Raw genomic sequence first — 22,726 nt, forward strand, 5'->3', positions numbered from 1 at the left:
AAAAGTTAGGATCTCTTTTGAGTTTAGATCCAGGTTTTAAATACGTTTCAGTAATAACTGCTATATGCACGTTATTAACCGTAAGAAAATTAAACAGCTCGTCCTCTTTACCATTCAGAGAACGAGCATTCCAATTTAAAATATTTAAATTATTATTTGGATCCATTAGAAAAACGTAATCCAATAACCATTTGAATTGTAAATTTTACACCTACTTGGACTGCTTCAGTCATAGTGGTGGCTTTGAACATTGCATCAATCATTAGATTCAATTGTTCAGTTAGAAAATTAAAATCAGAGGCAGACATGTCATGTGATTTCCCATTAGAATTTCCGGTAGACGAAGAAGCGGAGTTACCTGTGGCGGTAGGGTTTTTTCCATTTGATTTGAAACAAGTAGAATGGGTACCCATGGATCGAACAGGGGAGGAGTTCGAATTTCCTGCTACGATATCGGCAAAGGATTTACCGTGGGTAGATACATTCGAAATAGAAAGATTCGAACGGCTACCCGACGGATTAAAATTAGTTTGTGAATGAGCATGATTATGATCTTCCTGATGGGTATGATTCATGATCAAGCGATCGTTAACTGAAAAATGAGCATTGTTCGATACTCTACCAGGCAAATTCCGGAAACGACCGTTATCGTAACGGATATTATCTTTCATCTGCCTGGCACGAGCCTCAATGACCCTTTTGCGTGAAGGACAATTCCAAAAATTGGACTTATGGTTAGCCCCGCAATTACAGCATATGAATTTGGTGGTATCTTCCTTCACTGGACAGACGTCCTTAGCGTGAGAAGAACCTCCGCAAATCATGCATTTAGCATCCATGCGACAATTTTTTGTACCATGACCCCACTTTTGGCACCGACGGCACTGAGTGGGGTTCTGGTAATTTCCTCCAGGTTTCTGGAAATGTTCCCATGTCACACGGACATCAAACAAAAGTTTTGCTTTTTCTAAAGCTTTAATATTATTTAGTTCTTTTTTTGTTAATGTGAACTAAATAAAATTCTTGAGAAAGCCCTTTCCGAACAATGCCAGATTGGGTTCTCTTTTTCATAATGATTACTTGGACTGGGGAAAATCCAAGTAAATCATTTATTCCATTTTTGATCTCTTCAGGTGATTTATAGTCACTTGAGAGACCTTTCAAGACAACTTTGAACAAACGTTCAGTTTTGTCGTCATAAGTAAAACAATTGTGCTTCTTCTCTTCAAGATGTTTGAGAAGAAGCTCACGATCTTTAAGAGTTTCCGGCAAAACGCGACAGTCTCCTTTCTTTGCGATTTGGAAGGAAACCTTGATTCCCCTAATGGAGTTCAAGATCTCCTGCCTAAATCCCCCAAATTCGGAACAACTGACCACGTTAGGCGGTACTCTTTGCTTCCTCACTTGAATCAAAGAGCCTGGGCTAGAGGCTGCTTCGATTTGGTGTTCGGAAAATTTGTCTAAAGCATCGAACTGATTGCTCATTTCGATACAATTATTCATTTCACCCTTGGAAGAAAGTTCGCATTCCGGGGAAGCGTCCTTTCTTCCACTCTTGCCACGTGTAGTGACAGTTTTAAAACCCACTATTTTGGAAGGAAGTAGTGAATTCAGAGATTCACCCTTCCTTTTGTTTGTTGTTGATACCATGTTTAATTAATAAACGAAAGAAGACGTGACCTTCGAAAGGTTTTTTCCCAAGACGGTGTCCAAGAAGGATTACCACCGCTAGCTTTCGCCAACGGGTCCAACGAAAAATCGAAGGCACGGGTCCAAACAAGGATCGTAAAGGGATCAATAGTAGAAAAAATAGTACTGAAAAGTACCGTTTTTAATTTTAGCACTGAAAAGTACTGTTTTTGTAGCACTGAAAAGTACTGTTTTATTGCTTTAGGTAGTTTTTAAGAAAACTTCCAAGAGCAGAGAGAATTCGTGTACGCACAGCACGAAGGTACGATGCGCACTGGCTGTACAAGCTACTGGACTTCTCCAACTGGTGATGTTGATGTGTTGGTTCTTCTTCAAAGTCCTAATTTCGTCTTCGAATTGGTCGGATTCAGCCGATCACCAGAGGAACGACTCCGCTGTTGGGTACTCGTCACACTTCAGTAGTATACTCCTTCCAGCACTAAACCGAATAGCGCCATCCGCTATTATACTAGCGCTTTCCTGCACGTTAAACCTTATGTCGGAAGTAGTGCGCTGTATATATCATCAGATAATATATTCAGCGCACAACTTCCGACATTAGGTTTAATGTACAGAGAAGGCAGCGCTAGTAAAAAAGCGGAAGGCGCTATTAGGTTTAGTGCTACAATGGTATACTACAGTCTAGCGACTTTCCTTCTTCACCACCTCCTTCACTGTAGCCGGGCTTGGATCGACCTGGATCTTCAAACCATCTCGGATCATCCTGCAGCTCGATGCGAACCGAGATCCACTTCGAGAACCGCAGTGGATCCGCTGTTGTTTGGTCACGGAAATATTGTGAAGCTGCAGACTCGTTTGAACTTCTTTGGGGGTACGGAACCATAAGCCATCGGGACACAAAGTGTTCCCTTTCCCCTCTTGGTCAACGCATCAGCTACGTTGCACTTTGTTGACACCCAACGCCTCTTCGCAAGTCTCGTCATTCTGTGGATTTCGACGATCTTAAACGCCACATACTGCTTGTATCGACGGTGGTCGGAGGATCCACGTCAAGACAGTCCTCGAGTTGGACATGAAACATTGCTTCTCCTCGAGGAAAAGAACGTCGACGACAGAATTGGCCAGTCTTGCTCCAAGGACTGCTGCCTGCAGCTCTAATCGCCTACAGCTCTAACCGTTTGTCGTCTCGATGCGGACGTGTGCTACTGCACCGTACGCGTCCATGCTTGCGTAGACGAAAACGTGGAGCGGAAGGCTGCTGTAGTCTAAAATATGCCATCCCTGAAAGAAATGGGGAATGCGAACACCCCCCGAGCGACACACATGCTATAATTGAGTATTATCAACTTATATATGACTAGTTTTGGTCATATATCTGTTGATAATACACAATTATAACAAGTGTGTTGCTGGGGCCTCGACCTATGGTAATCTCTGATCCATTTGTTCCCCTTCTCTATACAATCTTCGTCGATCAGCTGGTCCCACTCGCATCCACTTCACTAGCCATAAAATGTGAAGACGGACAGTAGGCCAAGCCGATCAAAAAGCTCATTACGCAGCTCATCATGACCCTTTTTATCGGAAAATGCTTGCCAAAGTGAAACGGCTCTAGATCGTCTCTCAACTTAGTAGAGAATGAAAATTCGTCGCTTGCCGGACTCCACACCATCTCCAATACGCGCTCGGTGCCGGACTCCTTGTATTCGCTGAACCGGACACACTGATCCGCTTTCCGTTCTCCCATCTCTACCAGGAACTCTTCGGAGTTGGAGACCTTGCAGTGGACGTGCCGAACTTCCTTCGCTCGCTTCACTGCTTGGTCGACCTTACCTGCACTATCGAAGTAGTGGAGTGCAATCAGCTAGCTCGCTAGCCAATTTCGACATGCTGGGTGAAGCTTCAGATGAATAAGAATTCATCGCGGCGGCTACTCAGCACAAACAATATTGGAATGGTTTGGAGTAGTGACGTCAAACAAGAGCCATCTCTAAGGGTGGCGAAGCAATGTAAATATATACCTAGTGTCGTATTTCTTCAAAATAAAACTTTTTTTTTTCACTCATGGCAACATCAGCCATTATCTTTTTTTTTATTTCTTGGTTTTTTTCTCACGCACAAACCGAAGGCAATCCGTCCGCGACCAAAATCGTCATTAGACTGAAGAGGACGCGCATCGATACCGACCAGAGTGCGAGACACTCCCGACATACAGCCTCTCTCTCTTTTTCTTTCCTTCACTTCGCTTCGTTCCAGTTCACCAGCTGCTACGATGCGATCGACGTATTTCTTTTCTGCATCCATTCGGCAACGCCGAGTCAGCGGTGACTCTGCGTCCGTTCCCGTTGTTAACATAATCTTCGTGTTCGTTTCCGTTATGCGTACCTGCTGCGTACGCCAAACTAAACCAAAATATATACATATTTTTTCATTTACTCTATATTACTACACCTAGGTGTAGAAAAAGACATATAGTGTGCGTGACATCCGTGTACGGTGCAAAATATTTCAAAACTACAAGCGAGTGAGCTTCCATAAGAAGCCGTGTAAATTATTGACGTAGTTATTTTTGTTTACGTTTTTGCTCATTACGAATCCATAGCCATTGCTTCTTCTTCCACTCCACTGCTTCTTCCTCATTGGAGGTAAAGTATTTAACAAATCTGTCATAGAGCGGTTCCACGCCGTTTCGCAAACCCGATTATTTTTGTATATTTTGAATCGCCTGAAAATTTGCATACAGATTCTTTATGACCAAAAATGCCATTATGCACTTTCAGATCGCCATTTTGAACTTCGCCTTATTTTTGAGAAGGGCGTATCGGAAAATGCATGGCAAATCTTTAAAAAACTGTAACTCGAAAACGGTTTGTCCGATCGATTTGAGATCTTCTACAAAGTTGAAGGTGTTGCTTAGGACTATATGGAGAAAAGTATGCACGGTAAAAAAGTTACAGATTATTTTTATTTCGAAAACAAAATTTAAAAATCGATTTTCTCCAGAAACGCAGTTTCGATTTTTTTTATTTTTGGATATGTTTTAGGGGACAACTTATGTGATTTATTGCACAATGTTTCAAAATGGAAAAATTTTGGACAGAAAAGCTATGATTTTTTCAAATATTACAGATTTTGAAAAAAAAAATCGAAATAGAGGAAAACAATAATTTTTTATGTGATTATTTGAAAGTATAGAAAAATTGCAATCGAAAAGTACTCAAGTAAATTTTTTCTAGGTTACATTAGTTTCGAGATATACTCATATTTATATAAAATTTTCAAATAAAAAAGAAAAATAGGCCCTTTCCAAGCATATTTCGTGTTTCTCCATTCCAGAAAAAAAATATTTTGATTGAGAGAATCGTAGCTAAATCGTTTGATCAAAACATTTATGCTTAAGTATTGAAAAAAGAGTGCACGGTAAAAAATATAAACGATATTTTCAAATGAAAATTTGAAGCTAATAGTTCTTAAGAACCTCAACATTGATGTTTTTAATTTTTCGATATATTTTGCGGTTGTTGTAGGTATTGTTAAGGACTATTAGGAAAAAAATATGCACGGTAAAAAATAATGACATATTTAAAAAAAAATTAAAATCGATTTTCTATGAAAATGCATCTGAAATTTTTATTATTTTTGGACATGTTTTAGGGGACAACTTATGTGATTTATTGCACAATGTTTCATAATGGAAGAATTATGGACAAAACAAAAACAGTGGATTGCACCTTACGTTGTTGTGAAACATATTCAGATTCTACTACCTTTGAACGAAGCTTGTTATCAGAAATCGAAGAGAATGGCATTGACGAATTTCAATTTGAACAGTGGGTCACAACCGACAGGTGTGATATTGAAACTTTTTTAAAGCAGCCTGATGAATTTGTATCATATTTTACTCGTAAATTGAAGAAACTAATACCTCATGATTTCATCAAAAAAGAGCAAGCTACATTTTTAAATAACACAATAAACAATTTGATAGAAGGTGAATTTGTGGTAATTTGTGATTTTTCGGAAAACTACACATTTATTCTTCAAGATGAAGTTCAAAGCCATCATTGGAATGCTCAGCAAGCTACTTTGCATCCGTTTGTAATATATTATCGTCAAGATGGCAAAGTAAATCATTTAAGTTTTGTTGTAATTTCAGAAGATTTGCGCCACGATTCTGTATCTGTCAACTTATTCATATCTCAAATGATAGATTTTTTTGCGATTGGATCACAAATTAACTGTCACAACAAGATATATTTCTCGCATACTCTGAGATAACGCCCTAAAAGCCATTGGTAACCACTAGCGTAGCTCGTTGTTTCTGAGCAAATGAAGGAATAAGCATCCAAACCAACATCACGGGCAGGTAGATATTGATCCTTTCTTCCCCACAGCATTATTAAATAACATGAAAATCCATTCAGATGCTCAGTAACAACGAGCTACACACATGGTTACCAGTGGCTTTTAGGGCGAGATCAGAAGTTATGCGAGATTTTATGTCTGACGGAGCTGCATCACAGTATAAAAATAGGAAAAACTTTTCAGCTCTTCGGATATTTAAAATCAAATATGATATAGAAGTTGAATGGAATTTTTTTGCAACATCACATGAAAAAGGGCCATGCGATGCCATAGGAGGTTCACAGTCTGGCCAAAGAACGTGAACATCCGATAAAAAATGCTAAGGAACTATATGATTGGGCTCAAAATCGGAAAAAAGAGCAGCTTACACAAATCTTCTTTTGTTATTCAACTACTGAGGAATATGATATCATTGCACAAGAACTTAACCAACTGCAAACAGTTCAATGCAAAAACAGTTCAAGGCACTCAGAAATATCACTCGTTTATCCCTATCTCTGAAACACAAATTGAAGTTAGACAATTTTCGAGCTGTGACGATAACAAGAAAGTAGTTGATATAATTAAGAAATAAAATTGCAGTATATATATATATATATATATATATATATATATATATATATATATATATATATATATATATAGATATATATATATATATATATATATACAACTATATATAGCAATACCTACAACTTTGTAGAAGATCTCAAATCGATCGGACAAACCGTTTTCGAGTAACAGTTTTTTAAAGATTTGCCATGCATTTTCCGATACGCCCTTCTCAAAAATAAGGCGAGGTATAAAATGGCGGTCTGAAGGTGCAAAATAGCATTTTTGGTCATAAAGAATCTGTATGCAAATTTTCAAGCGATTCAAAAAATACAAAAATTAAATTTAAAAAAAAATCGTCATGTTCGGTGGAATTGCTCCATAGCAGAATTGCAGTCTCTTGTTCAGAGCGTTGACTGGCCACTGCCGACGCAACTATCACATGGCAAATATTTAGCGTGCTGACTCATTTGAGTGTGATGGTTATGATTCCGATAATAGAACTTCTCATCACCTAATATGTAACTGTCCAGTTTTTGCGCAAATGCGATTCCAAATACTTGTTAATCACTTACTATGTGAAACTGATTTCAGGAGCCTGAAGCATCAAGACATTCTGTTATACTTAGCTCGCTGTGGTAATGAGCTATATGACCTCTTAATGCTCATGAGTTTTGCAGTGTTCTTAGGACGGTGTTTGAACTCATTGTGGTATGTAGCTGCATGAGCTTATTTCCCTTATGCCTTTTTCATTCCTCAAGGCACCTCACTCCTATTTCCTCCCATATTTCCTTTCTCTTTCCTCTCCCATCAGGTGGATGATAAAATGTGGTGATGGTACAAATCTCCCAACTGATGTGAAACGTGCCTTTGGAATCGACCTTCTGATACTTGATGCCTGATGACTTTGATTGTGGCCGTGGACTCTAACCACTAAGAAGGCCCCAAATCTTTTATACATTTAAATTCAGAATAACCCAATGGAATGGTCTTCATTAGACATTTTATCTTGAAACCCTTAGAAATCATATGCATGATTTGCAAATAAAAACACACAAAGAATGCCCCAATCAATCCATGTCAACGTCCTAAAATCAGCTACCGATTAACCGCAAACGAAGATTGACTTCAGCCGTGTTCTGTTCTATTCTTCGTACCTGAATGCTAATTTATCCCAGTTTTACAAATTACGTCGCCCAAAGGGGGTGCCCTTCGGGATGAAGCCGTGTATTTCTACCCGGGCAATTTTCCTCCTATTCCAGAGAAAAGTTTTCAATAAAAGATCCAACCTTTCGCAACGGGTGGCTGATTCGGGAGGGCAACGCTTTCAATCAGAGCGTGGAAATGTTGATTTTACAACCACGCTCCCCTCCGAGCTGGTCCACCGCTTTTTGCCCCCTTTCAATGGAACTTACTTTCAATATACCCTAGTTTATAGTTTCTCAAATTGTGAGTTGCGAACCGTGAGAAAATATTCTTGTTTTGCTATTATGAAACAAAATAATGATTTCTGGATTCGCTCGAAGAGTTATCCCTATTTTAGGAGAGATAGAAGTTTTTATCTCTTTGTTAAGATGATTTTTTATTCTCAAGAAACTCACTAACCGTCATATTGGATCGTCATTTGAACTGTATTTTAGATAATTTACATATGAGGAAATGATATTATTTCTAAACTCATCAGAACTGTTATTAGACTTAATAAGTGGCGACACCAGCTACAATGATCTTGAAAATTATTAAAAAAGTTTGTTGCTCAAAGAGAAAATCAATTAAGAGAAATCGATCGCTGTAGTTACGCTTTTATAGTACTTAAAGCGAGATCTTTCTTATTTTTGTCTAATGTCAGACGTCAAGGTGGGCCACGCATCCGAAAAGTTTGGGAACCCATGCCCTAGCCCGATAGTCGGTTGATGCTTCGGTACTATGACGAGACACATGTAAGAATGAATTTTTGGTGAACCATTATTACTTGGTCGGATGCGGCATGCCTATTCAAACACGAGCACACATGCTAGAAATCCTGAATTCCTGAAGGGGAGAAAAGTCCTTCGCTCATCTTTTGACCTGGAAAAGTATTCCATCGGGTTGATGGGGGGAAAACTGCAATAAAATTTATATCGCTTTCGATTACAAAATAAACATGCTGAGAAGTCTTGTCGTTGTCGACGCCGGTGGAGGCGGAAGTGCTGCTGATGACAGAATAGAAATCACTTTTTGATGAAGAGTTCCATTCTACGAGGGTGAAAAAATGAATGTACTCTCGGGGTGTCTCCCGCCCGAATGGTTGAGCTTCTTGTCAGCGCTGCTCTCCGAAGTACATAACTGTCGTGTATCTTCAAGGGGAATCTTCCGCCCTTTTTCGCACTTTCCGGAAGTTAGCTTCATGCTTGTGGATAATTTATTTAAGACATAATTACTTTCTAGCCTCATTATCGCATATTTTTCCCCTTCAATTTGTCGGGTTACTTGGTCCTTGTAGGGGGGAGGAAATGAGACGTCGTTTTCTAACATTTCTTCAAAGCTGCTGTGTAATGAGATAGCTAATTCCTGATGCAGTCAGGTTGAAAATTACTTTCCAATGATCAGATTCTGCGTTTTGTGAGAGAGGGTGGTCCCTAGAGGCATCCAAGGAAGAGGACAACTCATTTGCATTCTAATTAGGTTGGTAGAGCTTCAGCTGACAAGTGGTAATGCCTTCCGGTTCGGCTGTGAAAATTGTTCAATTATGAAACTCTCCCGAGATGGACCCAGAGTCAATGGCTGGAGAGTAACAGTTTCAAGCTACTGGGACGATGCGAAACTATTTATGAAATATAAGATATGGGAAATGGAAATCTTCCTTAGCCGAATGGTTAGAGTCTGCGGCCACAAAGCAATGTTGAAGGAGTCTGGGTTCGATTTCCGGTCGGTCCAGGATCTTTTCGTAATGGAAATTTCCTTGTCTTTCCTGTGCATAGAGTATCATCGTACCTGCCACACGTTATACGAATGCGAAAATTGTCACTTTGGCAAAGAAAACTCTCAGGTATTAACTGTGGATGTGCTCATAAAAACACGTTGAGAGGCAGGCTTGTCCCCGTGAGGACGTAATGCCAAGAAGAAGAAGATATCGGAAGGCCGGCTCTAGAGGCATTTATCCACCAATTTAGAGGTTTGAACAATATATTTAATTTTTATTTATTATTGTTTATCATTTTATATTTTTATTATTATTTATCAATTTATCACAATTATTCGGCTTTTAAACACGCTACTGTTTCGGTCTAATTTTCCCAGCATTTATCAAATATGTTATATCTTCTACACTATATTTTATTAAACTGCAAAAGTAGATTTGGATTCATGTCAGCAGAATTGATTTGAGGACAGAAAAAATAGCTGGGAAAATATTGTCCACTCTTAGCCGCACAATAATTCAGGTTCTTGTTATAAATCGTACCGTCATTCTCGCATTTGCTCAACAGGACACGTTGCGTTCCCCAGAGGAAAGGAAAAACCCAGGGTTTGCTCTCTTATTACTACATTCTAATACACACTACTTATCCGAATGCGAAATTTACCCGAATTGTGTATAGTACTGTGAATCGTACACGATCTACAAAAACTCATATTTTGCTTCATAAGAAACCTTCCTTCCAAAAATTAGGTTTTCGACCATTTGATTCCATATTATTTGAACGAATCATTAACTAACCAGGCTTGATAATACTAACAACTACCGAGAAGCTAAAGATTACATATACTTTGCTATTGGATTAAATGGACAAATTGATGTGAACTTTGCGAAAAAGTTAAGCGTCTTCTCGGTGAGAATCGAGCGCACGACTCCCTGTTCACTAGATAGGGCGCGTTACCCCTACACGACGAGAGGACTCATGGACGCAGAAAATAACGTGAACTCGATTTCAATAACCATGTGGTTCTCTTTCGCAGAGCGCAGCTCTTTCAGAACAATTGATAATACTCCTCAACATCACCATAGTTCGGTAGCATGCTCTAGAGCAGTGTGCTGTGTTTACCTCTTTGTGAGGGAGCGAACAAATACTAAGCAGAGAGGCAACGAAAATGAGCGAGGAAGATGCGTTGCTTTGCGTAGTAACGTAGATTGCATACTGAAAACTGTCATGTTATTAACTTTACCATTCTTATTCAAATTACTTATGGAAATTTTGGCAGAAATAGTTGTCCAATCGGTAGTCAGAGATGGATAGACATGAAAATTTCCATTGCTGGCCACGCCCATCTTCTCCGTTACGAGCAAATGAAAGGATGATGATGATATGACACCTACTTCAAGAGAGGCCAGCCACTCACCGACGCCCTCATAGATATCAAGGAGTTGGATAAGTCTGGACAAACATTTCAAAAGGGCACATCGACATTGGTAATCATTGGCTTTGCAAGACGCTGTTGAGCCCGATTTGAATCGATCACGCTCACCAATACCACTATCAGGAAGAGCTAACACCAATCTTTCTGATAGTGGTGTTAGTTTGCGTAGGCGGGCTAAAAAGGGCTCAACAGCAACGTTTCTAAAAAAAGGCTCAAGACCTCTTGAGCCCTTTTCAAATGTTTGTCCAGAAGTGGTCTAGGATTTACTATAGGCAGGTCTAGGATTCACTATAAGATACAAATTTAGTGTAAATGTTATTTAGTATTTTTTGTAATTGGGTGTGTTGTGTGAATGAAAGAGTTCAACGTTGGAAGTGACGTAGCTAAGAAAGTTAATATCACGTTATTCGTGTTTGTCTTCCAGGAATGGGGCACAGGTATTTCCTCCTTGTGTCTTAGCTAACGAGCTTTGTTTCAAACGCCATTGCTCGCTCTCTGAAACGAGAAGAAAAAAATTGACCCTACCCTGTGATGCAGAAATAGCCCTGATCGCAATTAAAAATAAGTGGTTTAACCGGAACAAACTCGCCGAATCTCTTCATTTGACTAACTGTTGAATAAAGACTCAATTTCCACGTGGAACTCCAAACACTTTGCCAGGAAATGGGATCGAAATTACGAGATGATCGAAAGGTGGAAGCAGCCCTACCATGAACACCTGAATGGCGCAGAGAACACAGGCACAGAGAATCAAAACAGCAAAGATGATGGCTACGTCAGCACAGCGAACTGTTGAAATCCACCAGCTCCCACGATTGGGGAAGTTAAAGATATAATTCAACAGCTCAAGGCAACTGGCAAGGATGGTATCGGAGCCAAACTCTTCAAGATGGGCTCAGAGCGGTTGGGCGCCTGGCTGCTTAGGCTGATAGTCATAATCTGGGAGACGAAACTGCTACCGGAGGAGCCATTATATGCCCTATCTACTAAAAGGGCGACAAACTGTAGTGTGTAATCCATCATTATCCTAAACGCCGCCTAGAAGGTGTTATTCCAGATTATCTTCCGTCGTCTATCACCCATAGCACCCATAACCGTTTCGCGGGATGTTATCATGCAGGTTTTACCGATGGCCGCTCGCTCGACAACAGATCAGGTCTTTTTCGTGCGGCAAATCCTCCAGAAATACCGTGAGTATCGAGTACCTACACACCACCTATTCGTCGATTTCAAGGTGGTATACCGTGTACAGGGTGTTCAATAAGTTCGAATACACTAGATAAATGAGTTAAAAAATGAAAATACAAGCTATTCTTTTCAAAGTCAATTTCTATTGTAGCAATGATTGTTGAGTACCTTTAAGGCATATTTGCTGGAAGCACCCCTTACATTTGTAAGGTTTCAATTTGTGCGTAACTTCAACGCGGCATTACGTTTGGTAGAATTTGAATTCAAACGGCTGTTTTGGTGTTATGAAATAGGGGTGGGCGTTTTGCCCCCTGAGTTTTAGTTTAGGTCCTTCAATAAACTTTTTTAGGACAAATTTAACATATTTTTTTGAATGTAATACAAACTACGACAGTGCACAAGTTGGCTTTCGGCGATAGTTTCGAAAATTTGATTATTTATCGACCCAAAAAATGACCTTGAAAATCGCACAAAATTGCAACGAAAACAGCGAAAAACGTTTTTATACGTTTTTAACGATTTTCTTGAGAAAAACACATAAAAATATATTAATAGAAGCATTTTTGTCCCTTTTTATGATCTAGGGTGAAAAAAGCATTCTAAAACACATGGTTCCTCCAAATCGAGGGTGGTGCGTTTTGCCCCCAGTTCCCCTACCAGTTCTGCCTACCATACTGGTCAATTGCTATAGAGAATGAATGAATTCCCACACTAACCTCGATCGACACGTCAGCATTAACGTTTAACAGACAAAAATTGGATTATTTTTGGCAGTTTTTGTTCAATAAACACGTCAAAACAATTTTGTTAATAAAATTTGTTATATCTACAGTTTTGAAATAGATTAAGTATACATGAAGTTGTGATCAAGCAAAGATGAATTTTTAGTAAAAAGGGGATAAATTTGGAGATAACTATTTTTAATTTAGACTAGTTGTGGTTTTAGACAATCATGATGTTCTACAAACTTTGTATAAATTTATTTATAAAAATAATGGTGCTATGAGCTTCAAAAGTGGTTAGTAAATAGCAAAGTTAGGAAGACTTCACTGCTGGTTATACTTTAAAACTTGAAAATTTACTTTAAGTCGCAACTTTGAGGTTCCTCTTTTGATGTGATTTGAATTTAGAAGATCGCATGAAGTTTTGGTTTTGAGAAGTTTCGAAAAATAAGCCGCATCCTACTATTACATGCTGTTGAAGTGTCAAGTTCTGCCGTGAAAATTGTGCAGCTTCTACCAAATGAGTAAAACTGATGCAGCCTTAGCTCACGAAAATATACAACAGTATCAGCTCAACCTTCAAGAACAGTGGAATATTGTTTGATACACTTCTTTCCATAAACCCAGAGCTGAGTGGAAAGATACCCACAGCCATAATATTGATCTTCGGACAATTAACGTTTGATAAATATCCTAAACGACTAATGTTTTCTTAATTGGTATGAATTATCGTTTATACTCTTTTATGCTGAAGATTGATCTGAACTACCATAACCGTAGCCACTTGTCAAACTAGACAGGATTAAGCATTTCGCAATCTCAGCATGAAAAAGACCACCAGCGAAATAAAAAACAAGTCGCCCGAAAAAGCGCAGGATACTGTGTAAAACACATAATGTGAAATAGGTAGATCTGATAGTTTAAACCAAAAAAAAAACAACTTATCCTCAAAACCATACTTATTTAGACAAAATTTCGAAACTACGGAAGCGCATCTTGGTAGAAAACAAGTTCACCTGCGCAATTGCTCAAGATAGTGCAGGAAGGGCACAATATTGTGGAGGTCACATCATACCATTCATTAGGTGTTGCCTATAAGTTGGGCTTTTCCCTCCGGAACAGGTAGCCTATAGTGTGATACTTTATCAATTGAAACAGCCGCTATCGCAGCTAAACGACTGTCTAGGCTGATCAAGGAAAAGATGTTAACATTGATTATCAATTCCTGACTAATTAGGTCTGTCAAACTTCAGCTGACAAGTGGAATTCCTTTTGCCTGAGCTGTTCAATTATGGAACTCTCCCAGAATGGACCCGACTAAATTATTGGAGTTTGATGATTTCAGGCTACCGAGTCAATGAATAACCATGCAACTTTCAACTAGACTTATTTACAACGTATATTCAACAACTTTACATGATCATTCTTTAGAACAGTCCCCAGCCCTTCTTCTCGTGCTTCTTGACGATAACGGTCACAGGAACCGGCTTCTCAACATACACTGGCTTGTGGATGTACACTGGAACGTGCTTCTCAACGTGAACTGCGTACGGTTTTGGCACTTCGACGTATTCCTTCTGGACAACTGGGACCTTAACTTCCACTGGGTATGGGACAGGACGATCAACGTGGACTGGGACCTTCTTCTCAACGTACACTGGAACCTTCTTTTCCACGTAGACCGGGACCTTCTTTTCGACTTCGACTGGATAAGGCACCTTCACTTCAACTGGAACATGCTTCTCGACCTCTACCGGATATGGGACTGGAACCTTCTTGGTGATGGTTACGTGCTTAATTTCATGTTCATCTACATGATGATCGTCAAAATCGAAAGAACCGTGTCCTTCCTCCCAGAGTCCACGTTTGTCTTTCTTAGAAGAATCATCGACTGCCGCACAGGATGCGATGGCCAGAGCCATGGACAAAACAACGAACGCCTGCAACGAAACCAAATCGAAGCGCATCAATCTTAATTGCAGCTTGTAATTACAACAGCCGAAAGTGCTTACCTTCATTTTTTGAGATGCCTTAATTGAACGAACTGCGCTCCAGTGGTACACGGACTGAACTTTACTGTTGAGTTAGTGGTCAGCGAATGATGTCTTACCGATCGAATGGCGTTATTTTTATATCTGCTCGCAACGAATAAATATTTCGTAAGTCAATCGTTTTACGGTGGCTTCCGAATGCTTTTTGCAAAGTTTGTTGTTGGAGGAGTACCAAACATACATATATCGGTCAAACAGGGCGGACCCGAATGGGTGAAAAATGAAAAATGCATCACCTAAACAAAAAATCAGCTGCTTTCGTTGGACGAAGGTCGCGCTTGATGCTTGGAAACAGTGATGAAAGTAGCTTTTAAAACCGTTTGGATGATTGCTAGGTTTGGCGCTGCGCTTAGGTGGCTAATCGTTGCATCAACTCTTCGGTGGTCGGCATGAAAAATTGGTGGACGCGCGATCAATCAGGTGAACGCGGATTCGTGCTGCGGTTGCTGGAGATCAGTGTTAATGCTTAATTATCAACTTTTCGCATTAGGTGACATGGTGACGTGCAAATTTAGAGATGATGTTGTCCGGGCTTCGCGACTAGGAAATTGATTGGAAAAAGTATAGCCACATGTTATCTGTGCCGAACTACTGACTTCTTTTTATTTTTGACATTTGTTAGAGAAGCACAACTGAAAACTTTTTGTAGTAGGGTGCCGTTGCCAACAATGGATTACATAAACAAAAAAATCGTAACAAGATAACGGAAAGTCCTAAAAGAGATCAATCGAAAGATTTCAACCTCTACTATAGGATGTCCCAGAAAGTATGGGCATGACTTTAATAACGAGAATCACAAAATATTTTTTTCAAACAAATAAAAAATTTTCTATTTTTTCTTCAGACATTTTAAATGCTGCCTGTAAAAATTTCATTTGGTAAAATAACCCTTTACATTGAATTGATTTTAGACATCTAGCCAGCACAAACCCTACTTTTGTGTTTTGTTGGAACTCAACTAGTAATGAATGATAATAAATCTTCGAGCTGTTTAGTGGAATACCTATAAGTAGATGAAAAAACCGAATTTAGTACTTTACCATTTAATTCCACTAGAGTTTGTATCCTTTGACAGATACGCGTATTTCGACCTCAACTGTAAGGCCGTCTTCAGTGTCGTGTACTAGACTCGACGAAGTCGAGTCTAGTACACGACACTGAAGACGGCCTTACAGTTGAGGTCGAAATACGCGTATCTGTCAAAGGATACAAACTCTAGTGGAATTAAATGGTAAAGTACTAAATTCGGTTTTTTCATCTACTTAGTAATGAATGTTTTTATCAAAATCTTTCGATGTTGTGAGTTCAAGTACATTATATCTAAGATGTTCCACAAGATTTTATGTTAAAAATTATATTTGGTTTTGCTAGGAAATATTTGACAAAATAGCAAAATTCTAAAAAAAGGTAGTTTTTCTCTCCTTATAAGATAACTTCACGAAATCATAGCAATTCATTAATTTTCAATATAAATAAAAATTAATAGTTTCATGTTTACTTATGCCAAATATCTAAACTTTGGGATAGGCAACAATTTTTTTAAATGTTTTAACGGAAAAAAATGGCTTGGTTTCGACCATTTTAAAATTTAGGATTTTTAGTTTCTATTCAAATTTCATATATTCAAGGGGCCCAGATAGCCGTAGCGGTGAACGCGCAGCTATTCAGCAAGACCAAGCTGAGGGTCGTGGGTTCGAATCCCACCGGTCGAGGATCTTTTCGGGTTGGAAATTTTCTCGACTTCCCAGGGCATAAAGTATCATCGTACCTGCCACACGATATACGCATGCGAAAAAGGTCTTTGGCATAGTAAGCTCTCAGTTAATAACTGTGGAAGTGCTCATAAGAACACTAAGCTGCGAAGCAGGCTCTGTCCCAGTGGGGACGTAACGCCAGAAAGAAGAAGAATATTCAAGTTTATAATTTCCAATCAAATAAGCGATGGTCTGATCATTTAACGTATTAGCAATGCAAAATATATTATTTTCAGATTTCTATTGTACGTACTTATTGACCTAGCACAAATTTCTTACTGGAACTTTTTTTCGTTTTTTAATTTAAACAATTTCTTCCATCAGTGTATCCTCTATTGGAACACAATTGCAGCTACTGTTGCAAGGGAACAGTAATAATAATAATGTGTGGAAAATGATCCAAAAACAGCTGCAGGAGGAATCCTTGATGGATTTCCAGACAGATCTCTTGAACTACTAAGAAAACCTCCGGGCAGAAAATGATTGGAAAAAAACTCTGAATTGGAGTTCTCCCGGAGGACTTCAAGAAGGAATAGCTGAAAGAGCTCTTAAGAGGGCTGCTTAGGAATTCGAAAATGAACTACTAGAGGAATCCATGGAAAAATACTGAGAGTTGAATATAATTGGAATAACTGGAAACATCTTCTCTTAAACTAACCATATATTCGTTGGACGAGCAACACATAACGAGATTCTCGTAGGTTGTTTAGCTAAAGTGAAAATGTCATTTGAAGGTATTTTTGGTGTAATATTAGATATTTGGTTCAGATACCGTTTTTGTTTCAAATACGGAACAGATTTATATTCCAAACACTCGTTTTTTACTATAGAGATTTGGTTAAAATGTTTCGCTGGAATATGTCAAATTACTAATGAACGGCAGTCGATTGAACAAAAAAATAACGTCTTCTAATCAATTTTATACCTCGGAAGTAGTAATGATTCTCTAGTTCAAGGTCAGTAGAACTAACTTAGATAAATTTATTTGCGGAATTATTCATTTGAATACGATTTGTTTATGCTGTATGAAATTTGATTCATTTCATTTAATTCATTTATTTAGTTAACATCTAAACAGATAACACTGAATCAACAACGCCACAATACTCGGTTCGTGGCCGCATCTCTCCATCCTCGGTTTCTGCCCCACGCTCGCCAAATCGATACGCACTTGATCCGCCCACCTAGCTCGCTTCGCTCCACGCCTTCTTGTACCAACCGGATCCGAAGCGAACACCATCTTTGCAGGGTTGCTGTCCGGCATTCTTGCAACATGCCCTGCCCATCGTATTCTTCCAGCTTTGGCCACCTTCTGGATACTGGGTTAGCCGTAGAGTTGGGCGAGCTCGTTGTCCTTCGCCGCCACACACCGTTTTCCTGCACACCGCCAAAGATCGTCCTAAGCACCCGACGTTCGAAGACTCCAAGTGCTTGGAAGACTTCTATGCCTTTTAAGTATTACCGGTCTTATGAGCGTTTAGTACATGGTACATTTGGTGCGGGTGTGAATCTTTTTTGACCGCAGCTTCTTGTGGAGGCCATAGTAGGCCCGACTTCCCCTGATGATGCGCCTCCGTATTTCACGGCTAACGTTATTGTCAGCCATCAGCAAGGATCCAAGGTAGACAAACTCGCGTTTCTGGCGGGTGTACAGGTCCGCCACCTTTTCAAATGTTCGGCTGACATATCATCCGAGAAGCAAACAAATTGACTGGATCTCTTAAAAACTGTACCCCGGCTCTCCGCATAACACCTTCTAGCGCAATATTGAATGACAGGCACGAAAGTCCATCACCTTGTCGTAGTCCTCGGCGGGATCCAAGCGAACTGGAATGTTCGCCTGAAACCTTCACACAATTTTGCACACCTTCCATCGTCGCTCTTATCATTCTCGTGAGCAGAGAATGGCAGAAAACTCGGAGCTGTGCAAAATATGCATGTGCTGCACCCGAATTTTGCGTGCGTCTCCTGTTTTTGTTGAGTGACACAAAAGAAGGTGCGAGTATTGCCGCAACTGTGTGAGAGACAAATGATAGCTCCAGCTCTACCGTTACGGCTCATACAAAAATTTAAAAATTTTCATACAAAAAGCGTTACGGAGGGGGGGGGGGGAGGCGGTCAAAAATTTCCAATTTTAGCGTTACGTAATAAATGGACGCCGCCTTATTACAAATCCTACTGAAACCGCAAATATCTCTATTTCATCGGAAGTACAAGCATACTTTCCGATGAACTGAAAGTCCGTGGTTTCGACGCCTAATACTATTTTCAGAACAGCCTTCCATACCGATACATTTGGAGATCCACAGCAGCAGACTGAATCATAAATCGACCACGGCATTTCTCCGATGTTATCCCTGGAAGATGAACGCGCATGAAGTGATATTATCTTTCTTATCTGCGTCACTGCCGACGACGATGAAAACATTACATACACACTTACACCCAATTACAAAGAGCAAACTAAACTACACATACACTAAATTGCAATCCGGTCATATCACTCGCGAAAAGTGAATCCTAGACCATTACCCTTCCAATTATCCAACTCCTTGACATCTATTAGGGCGTTGGTGAGTCGCTGAGCTCTTAAAGTAGGTGTTATATCATCATTTTCCTTTCATTTCATCGTAACGGAAAAGATGGACGTGGCCGGCAATGGAAAGTATCATGTCTATTCATCTCTGACTTCCGTCAAACATTCCAGTACGTTTGAATCCCGCTAGAAGGTGTTATGCGGAGCGCCGGGGTACGATTTTCATGAGATCCAGTCAACTTGTTTGCTTCCCGGATGATATGGACCTTGTCGGTTGAATATTTGAAAAGGTGGCATACCCGCCTGAAACGCGAGGCAGCAAAAGTAGGTGGAGCCGAGCGTGACAGTGCTCGCCTAGGTAACAGTGTTACGATGGTTGTGCTACTTTTCTCCGTATGTCGTTTCCCCGAACGCCAGTTCCCCGAATATCCCGTTTCCCCGAAAAGCTCATTTTCCCGAAATGGATTTTGGCACTCATATTTGTCATATCTTCATATATTTCAGGGTGGTAAACGAACTTTTCATCTGATATGCACCCTTCTTTATTTGATTGGCGGTTCTTACGAGTTTTACCGTCCTCAGCATTTTTGGCAACATATGTACAGTCAAGAATGACCAAATACCTCCTTCTTTTGATTGATTATCCTGCCACTGAAAACTAATCTAGCACCTATTAGAACTGCAGCTACTTTTCGGGGAAACGGTCCATTCGGGGAAACGGGTCATTCGGGGAACCGATATTCGGGGAAAAGTAGCACAATCGTTACGATAGACAAGGATACATTCAAGGTGGTCGGCGAGTTCGTCGAATCCTTGTTGACGGCTCCACAAGAAGCCGCGGTCAAAAAAGATTCACACCCGCACCAAATGTACAAAACGATGATTCGACCGGAAATCCACAACGGGCATGAAACGAGGACGATGCTCGAGGAGGACCTGCAAGCACATGGAGACTTCTACGGCGGCGTGTAGAAAAATAGTGTGTAGCGGCGAAGGATGAATTACAGTGTAGGGAATAAAATGAAATTAATGACGTAGAAGGCAGTGAAACAAAATGGAATAAAATAATACAAAGTGTATTGAGGATTTTACCCTCTAATAGACTCACACCTAAATAATTTTGTCACACCAAAATATTCTCCCACCATGTTTGCCATATATTGGATGGCGTCGTAGATAACAAAACCAACAAGTAACGCACATGTAACGCATTATATTGGATTGTACATTGAATGCAAGTGGCGTGTTTCTATTAAAGTGCCATAGAAACTGACGTGTGAGTATTTATTTTTCCACGTTCAAAATGTGCACGAGAATCTATTCCTCAACAAAACGAACAATAGAACATCCGTTATTATTGTGTTCAATGGAATTCCAAATCGTAGTATTAACAGAGCTTAATTTTCAATTCTTGTCTTTGTCAGTTTGGAACACTTTGTTAAGCGCCCAAAGATTGTTTTCGTTTGAGAAGGGTCATGGCAGCTGGTGAGTCTTTGCTTCACAAGCAAAGTTTGCGATCGAAAAATAATAATAGTTTACATAGAAATCTTCAGTTGGTGTGGGATGCAAACCATATTTGGTAGGTGGACCAGCAGGTAATCAACAGGGCTACAGAACAATTTACGATTTTCTGGGAACCGAAACTGGAATTCACGTAGAATCCATGAACAACTCTGTTTTCATCATATTTTGTATATCTTTTTAAAATTATACCCTTTATGTAACATTGAATTTTATTACCCCGAATACCTGAAGACCGTCACCGCCAGTTCTTGTTCCTAAAATGGCATTACTTCGCATTCTATTATCACGGTACAACGTTACTTACTTTACTTTTGCTGGCGCTACGTCCTTCAAGACATGACCTGCGCCACAATGTTACGCCAACTAACTCGGTCCATGGCTGCTAACCTCCAATTCCTCGATCGCCCCACACTTCCAAGATCCTGCTCCACTTGGTCAAACCACCTAGCTCGTTGCGCTCCCCTTCGTCTTGTACCGGCCGGATTTGAGTTGAACACCATTTATGCGGGATTGTTGCCCGGCATTCTCACAACGTGTCCCGCCCATCGTACCCTTCCAGCTTTGGCGACTTTCGTGATACTGGGTTCACCGTAGAGTTGCGCAAGCTCGTGGTTCAATGTACAATATTATTCAAGGTAATTATATATTCAGGACAATATCATTCAACGTTCAGGGTGATGACACTTGGGTAAATTAAATTCGAGGAAATCAAATTCATGGTTAAGTAATTTTCTCAAGAGAGCTTTGATTTTTAAGGAAGGAAGACATGCAACATTAAGCTTTGCCAATTTTAAAAACAATGAAACCAAATAATAACGCATTTTTCTAACTTTCCTCAAGCGTTTTTTTAAAGACTGAAGCTTTCTCTTCACGAGCTTCATGAGTTGATTATTTATACAATACGTTTAGGGCTCATTGACAAATTTCATAACGCTGAAGGGGGTGGGTGGGTGTCTTCATCATGTTACGGCTCATACAAAATTTGTATAATATTCATACAAAAAGCGTTATGAGGGGGTGGGTGGGTGTCAAGATTGGCCATTTTTTGGCGTTATAGAATAAATGAATAAACTCTTACTATTGTATTTATCCAGAGCTCTTACGTATTTGTGTAATCGAAAAGACCAGAAAACCCAAAGGTAAAATTGTAGATTTGTGAAAAATCTAAATCTTGTAATATATGCTACAAACGATCACAAAGGTATTGACAGTGGTATAGAGTTTTATAGTTTGGGCAATAGTGTATTACTCAGCAATTGAATATTATATTCTGGGGCAGTACAAAGTTGGCCAGAACAGAAAAGGGGGAATTATTTTTTGAGTAATAATAATGACACAAAAATGGCTCCGTAATGCCTTACAGCACTTGAGTTTTTGAGAAATTATTCAATTGTGAAAGACTTTAACGACATGTAAGCGCAATGTATTAATGAAAACATTTGAACATGGTTAACGGTATTAGAATATCTAATTAATCTATTTAAAACTAATGTTTTCAATGGTCACACCTCGAAAAGGACGTAACTACAAATTTCGTCAATCTCCTCATCTAAAACACCACCAAATGGTTCCAAATAACCAAACAAACCAACCTTGAACCATATTTTGATGCTATATATCTTATGATATTCAACTTAACTTCAAAACGGGTCCTACGATTTTTTTTTAATTTTGCCCAGATATGCAGCTTAGCTATAGAAAACGACTTGTAAGCACAGATTTGATAAAGATTTTTTTCTGATAATAACGGTCAGGAGAGCACCGTGTTGGCTGGATGAAGGTAAACATTAGATGTATTATTTCTAAGGAATAATTCCTGATAGGATACTTGGAGGAAATTTAAGGAGAAAAGCCAGGAGAAATTCTTGGAGGATTTTTTTTTACTGCAACTTTTATTTAACAGGCTCAAGCGCTACTAGGCATAACGGAGCCGAATTTTGTTGATTTTTATTTTACAATTTCATATTTGCTTCTTAATAAGGTAGGCTAGTTTTCGGGAATTGACATAAAAGATAAAATGTCGACATAATTAAATCTTATATAAAAACT

At 39.4% G+C, this 22,726-nt stretch overlaps 1 protein-coding gene across 1 annotated transcript; it reads right to left on the reverse strand.

Moving 5' to 3' along the window:
• Positions 1–14,186: 14,186 nt before the first annotated feature.
• Positions 14,187–14,941, reverse strand: LOC5573507 (titin). Its single transcript, XM_001654588.2, has 2 exons — positions 14,825–14,941; positions 14,187–14,752 (listed from the first exon to the last, which is right to left on the reverse strand). Exons 1-2 carry the CDS (start codon positions 14,828–14,830, stop codon positions 14,240–14,242), a joined length of 519 nt encoding a protein of 172 aa, XP_001654638.2. The 5' UTR covers positions 14,831–14,941; the 3' UTR covers positions 14,187–14,239.
• Positions 14,942–22,726: the final 7,785 nt, after the last annotated feature.

The sequence above is a fragment of the Aedes aegypti genome, chromosome 2 (assembly GCF_002204515.2).
Source record: "Aedes aegypti strain LVP_AGWG chromosome 2, AaegL5.0 Primary Assembly, whole genome shotgun sequence".
Classification (NCBI taxonomy): domain Eukaryota; kingdom Metazoa; phylum Arthropoda; class Insecta; order Diptera; family Culicidae; genus Aedes; species Aedes aegypti.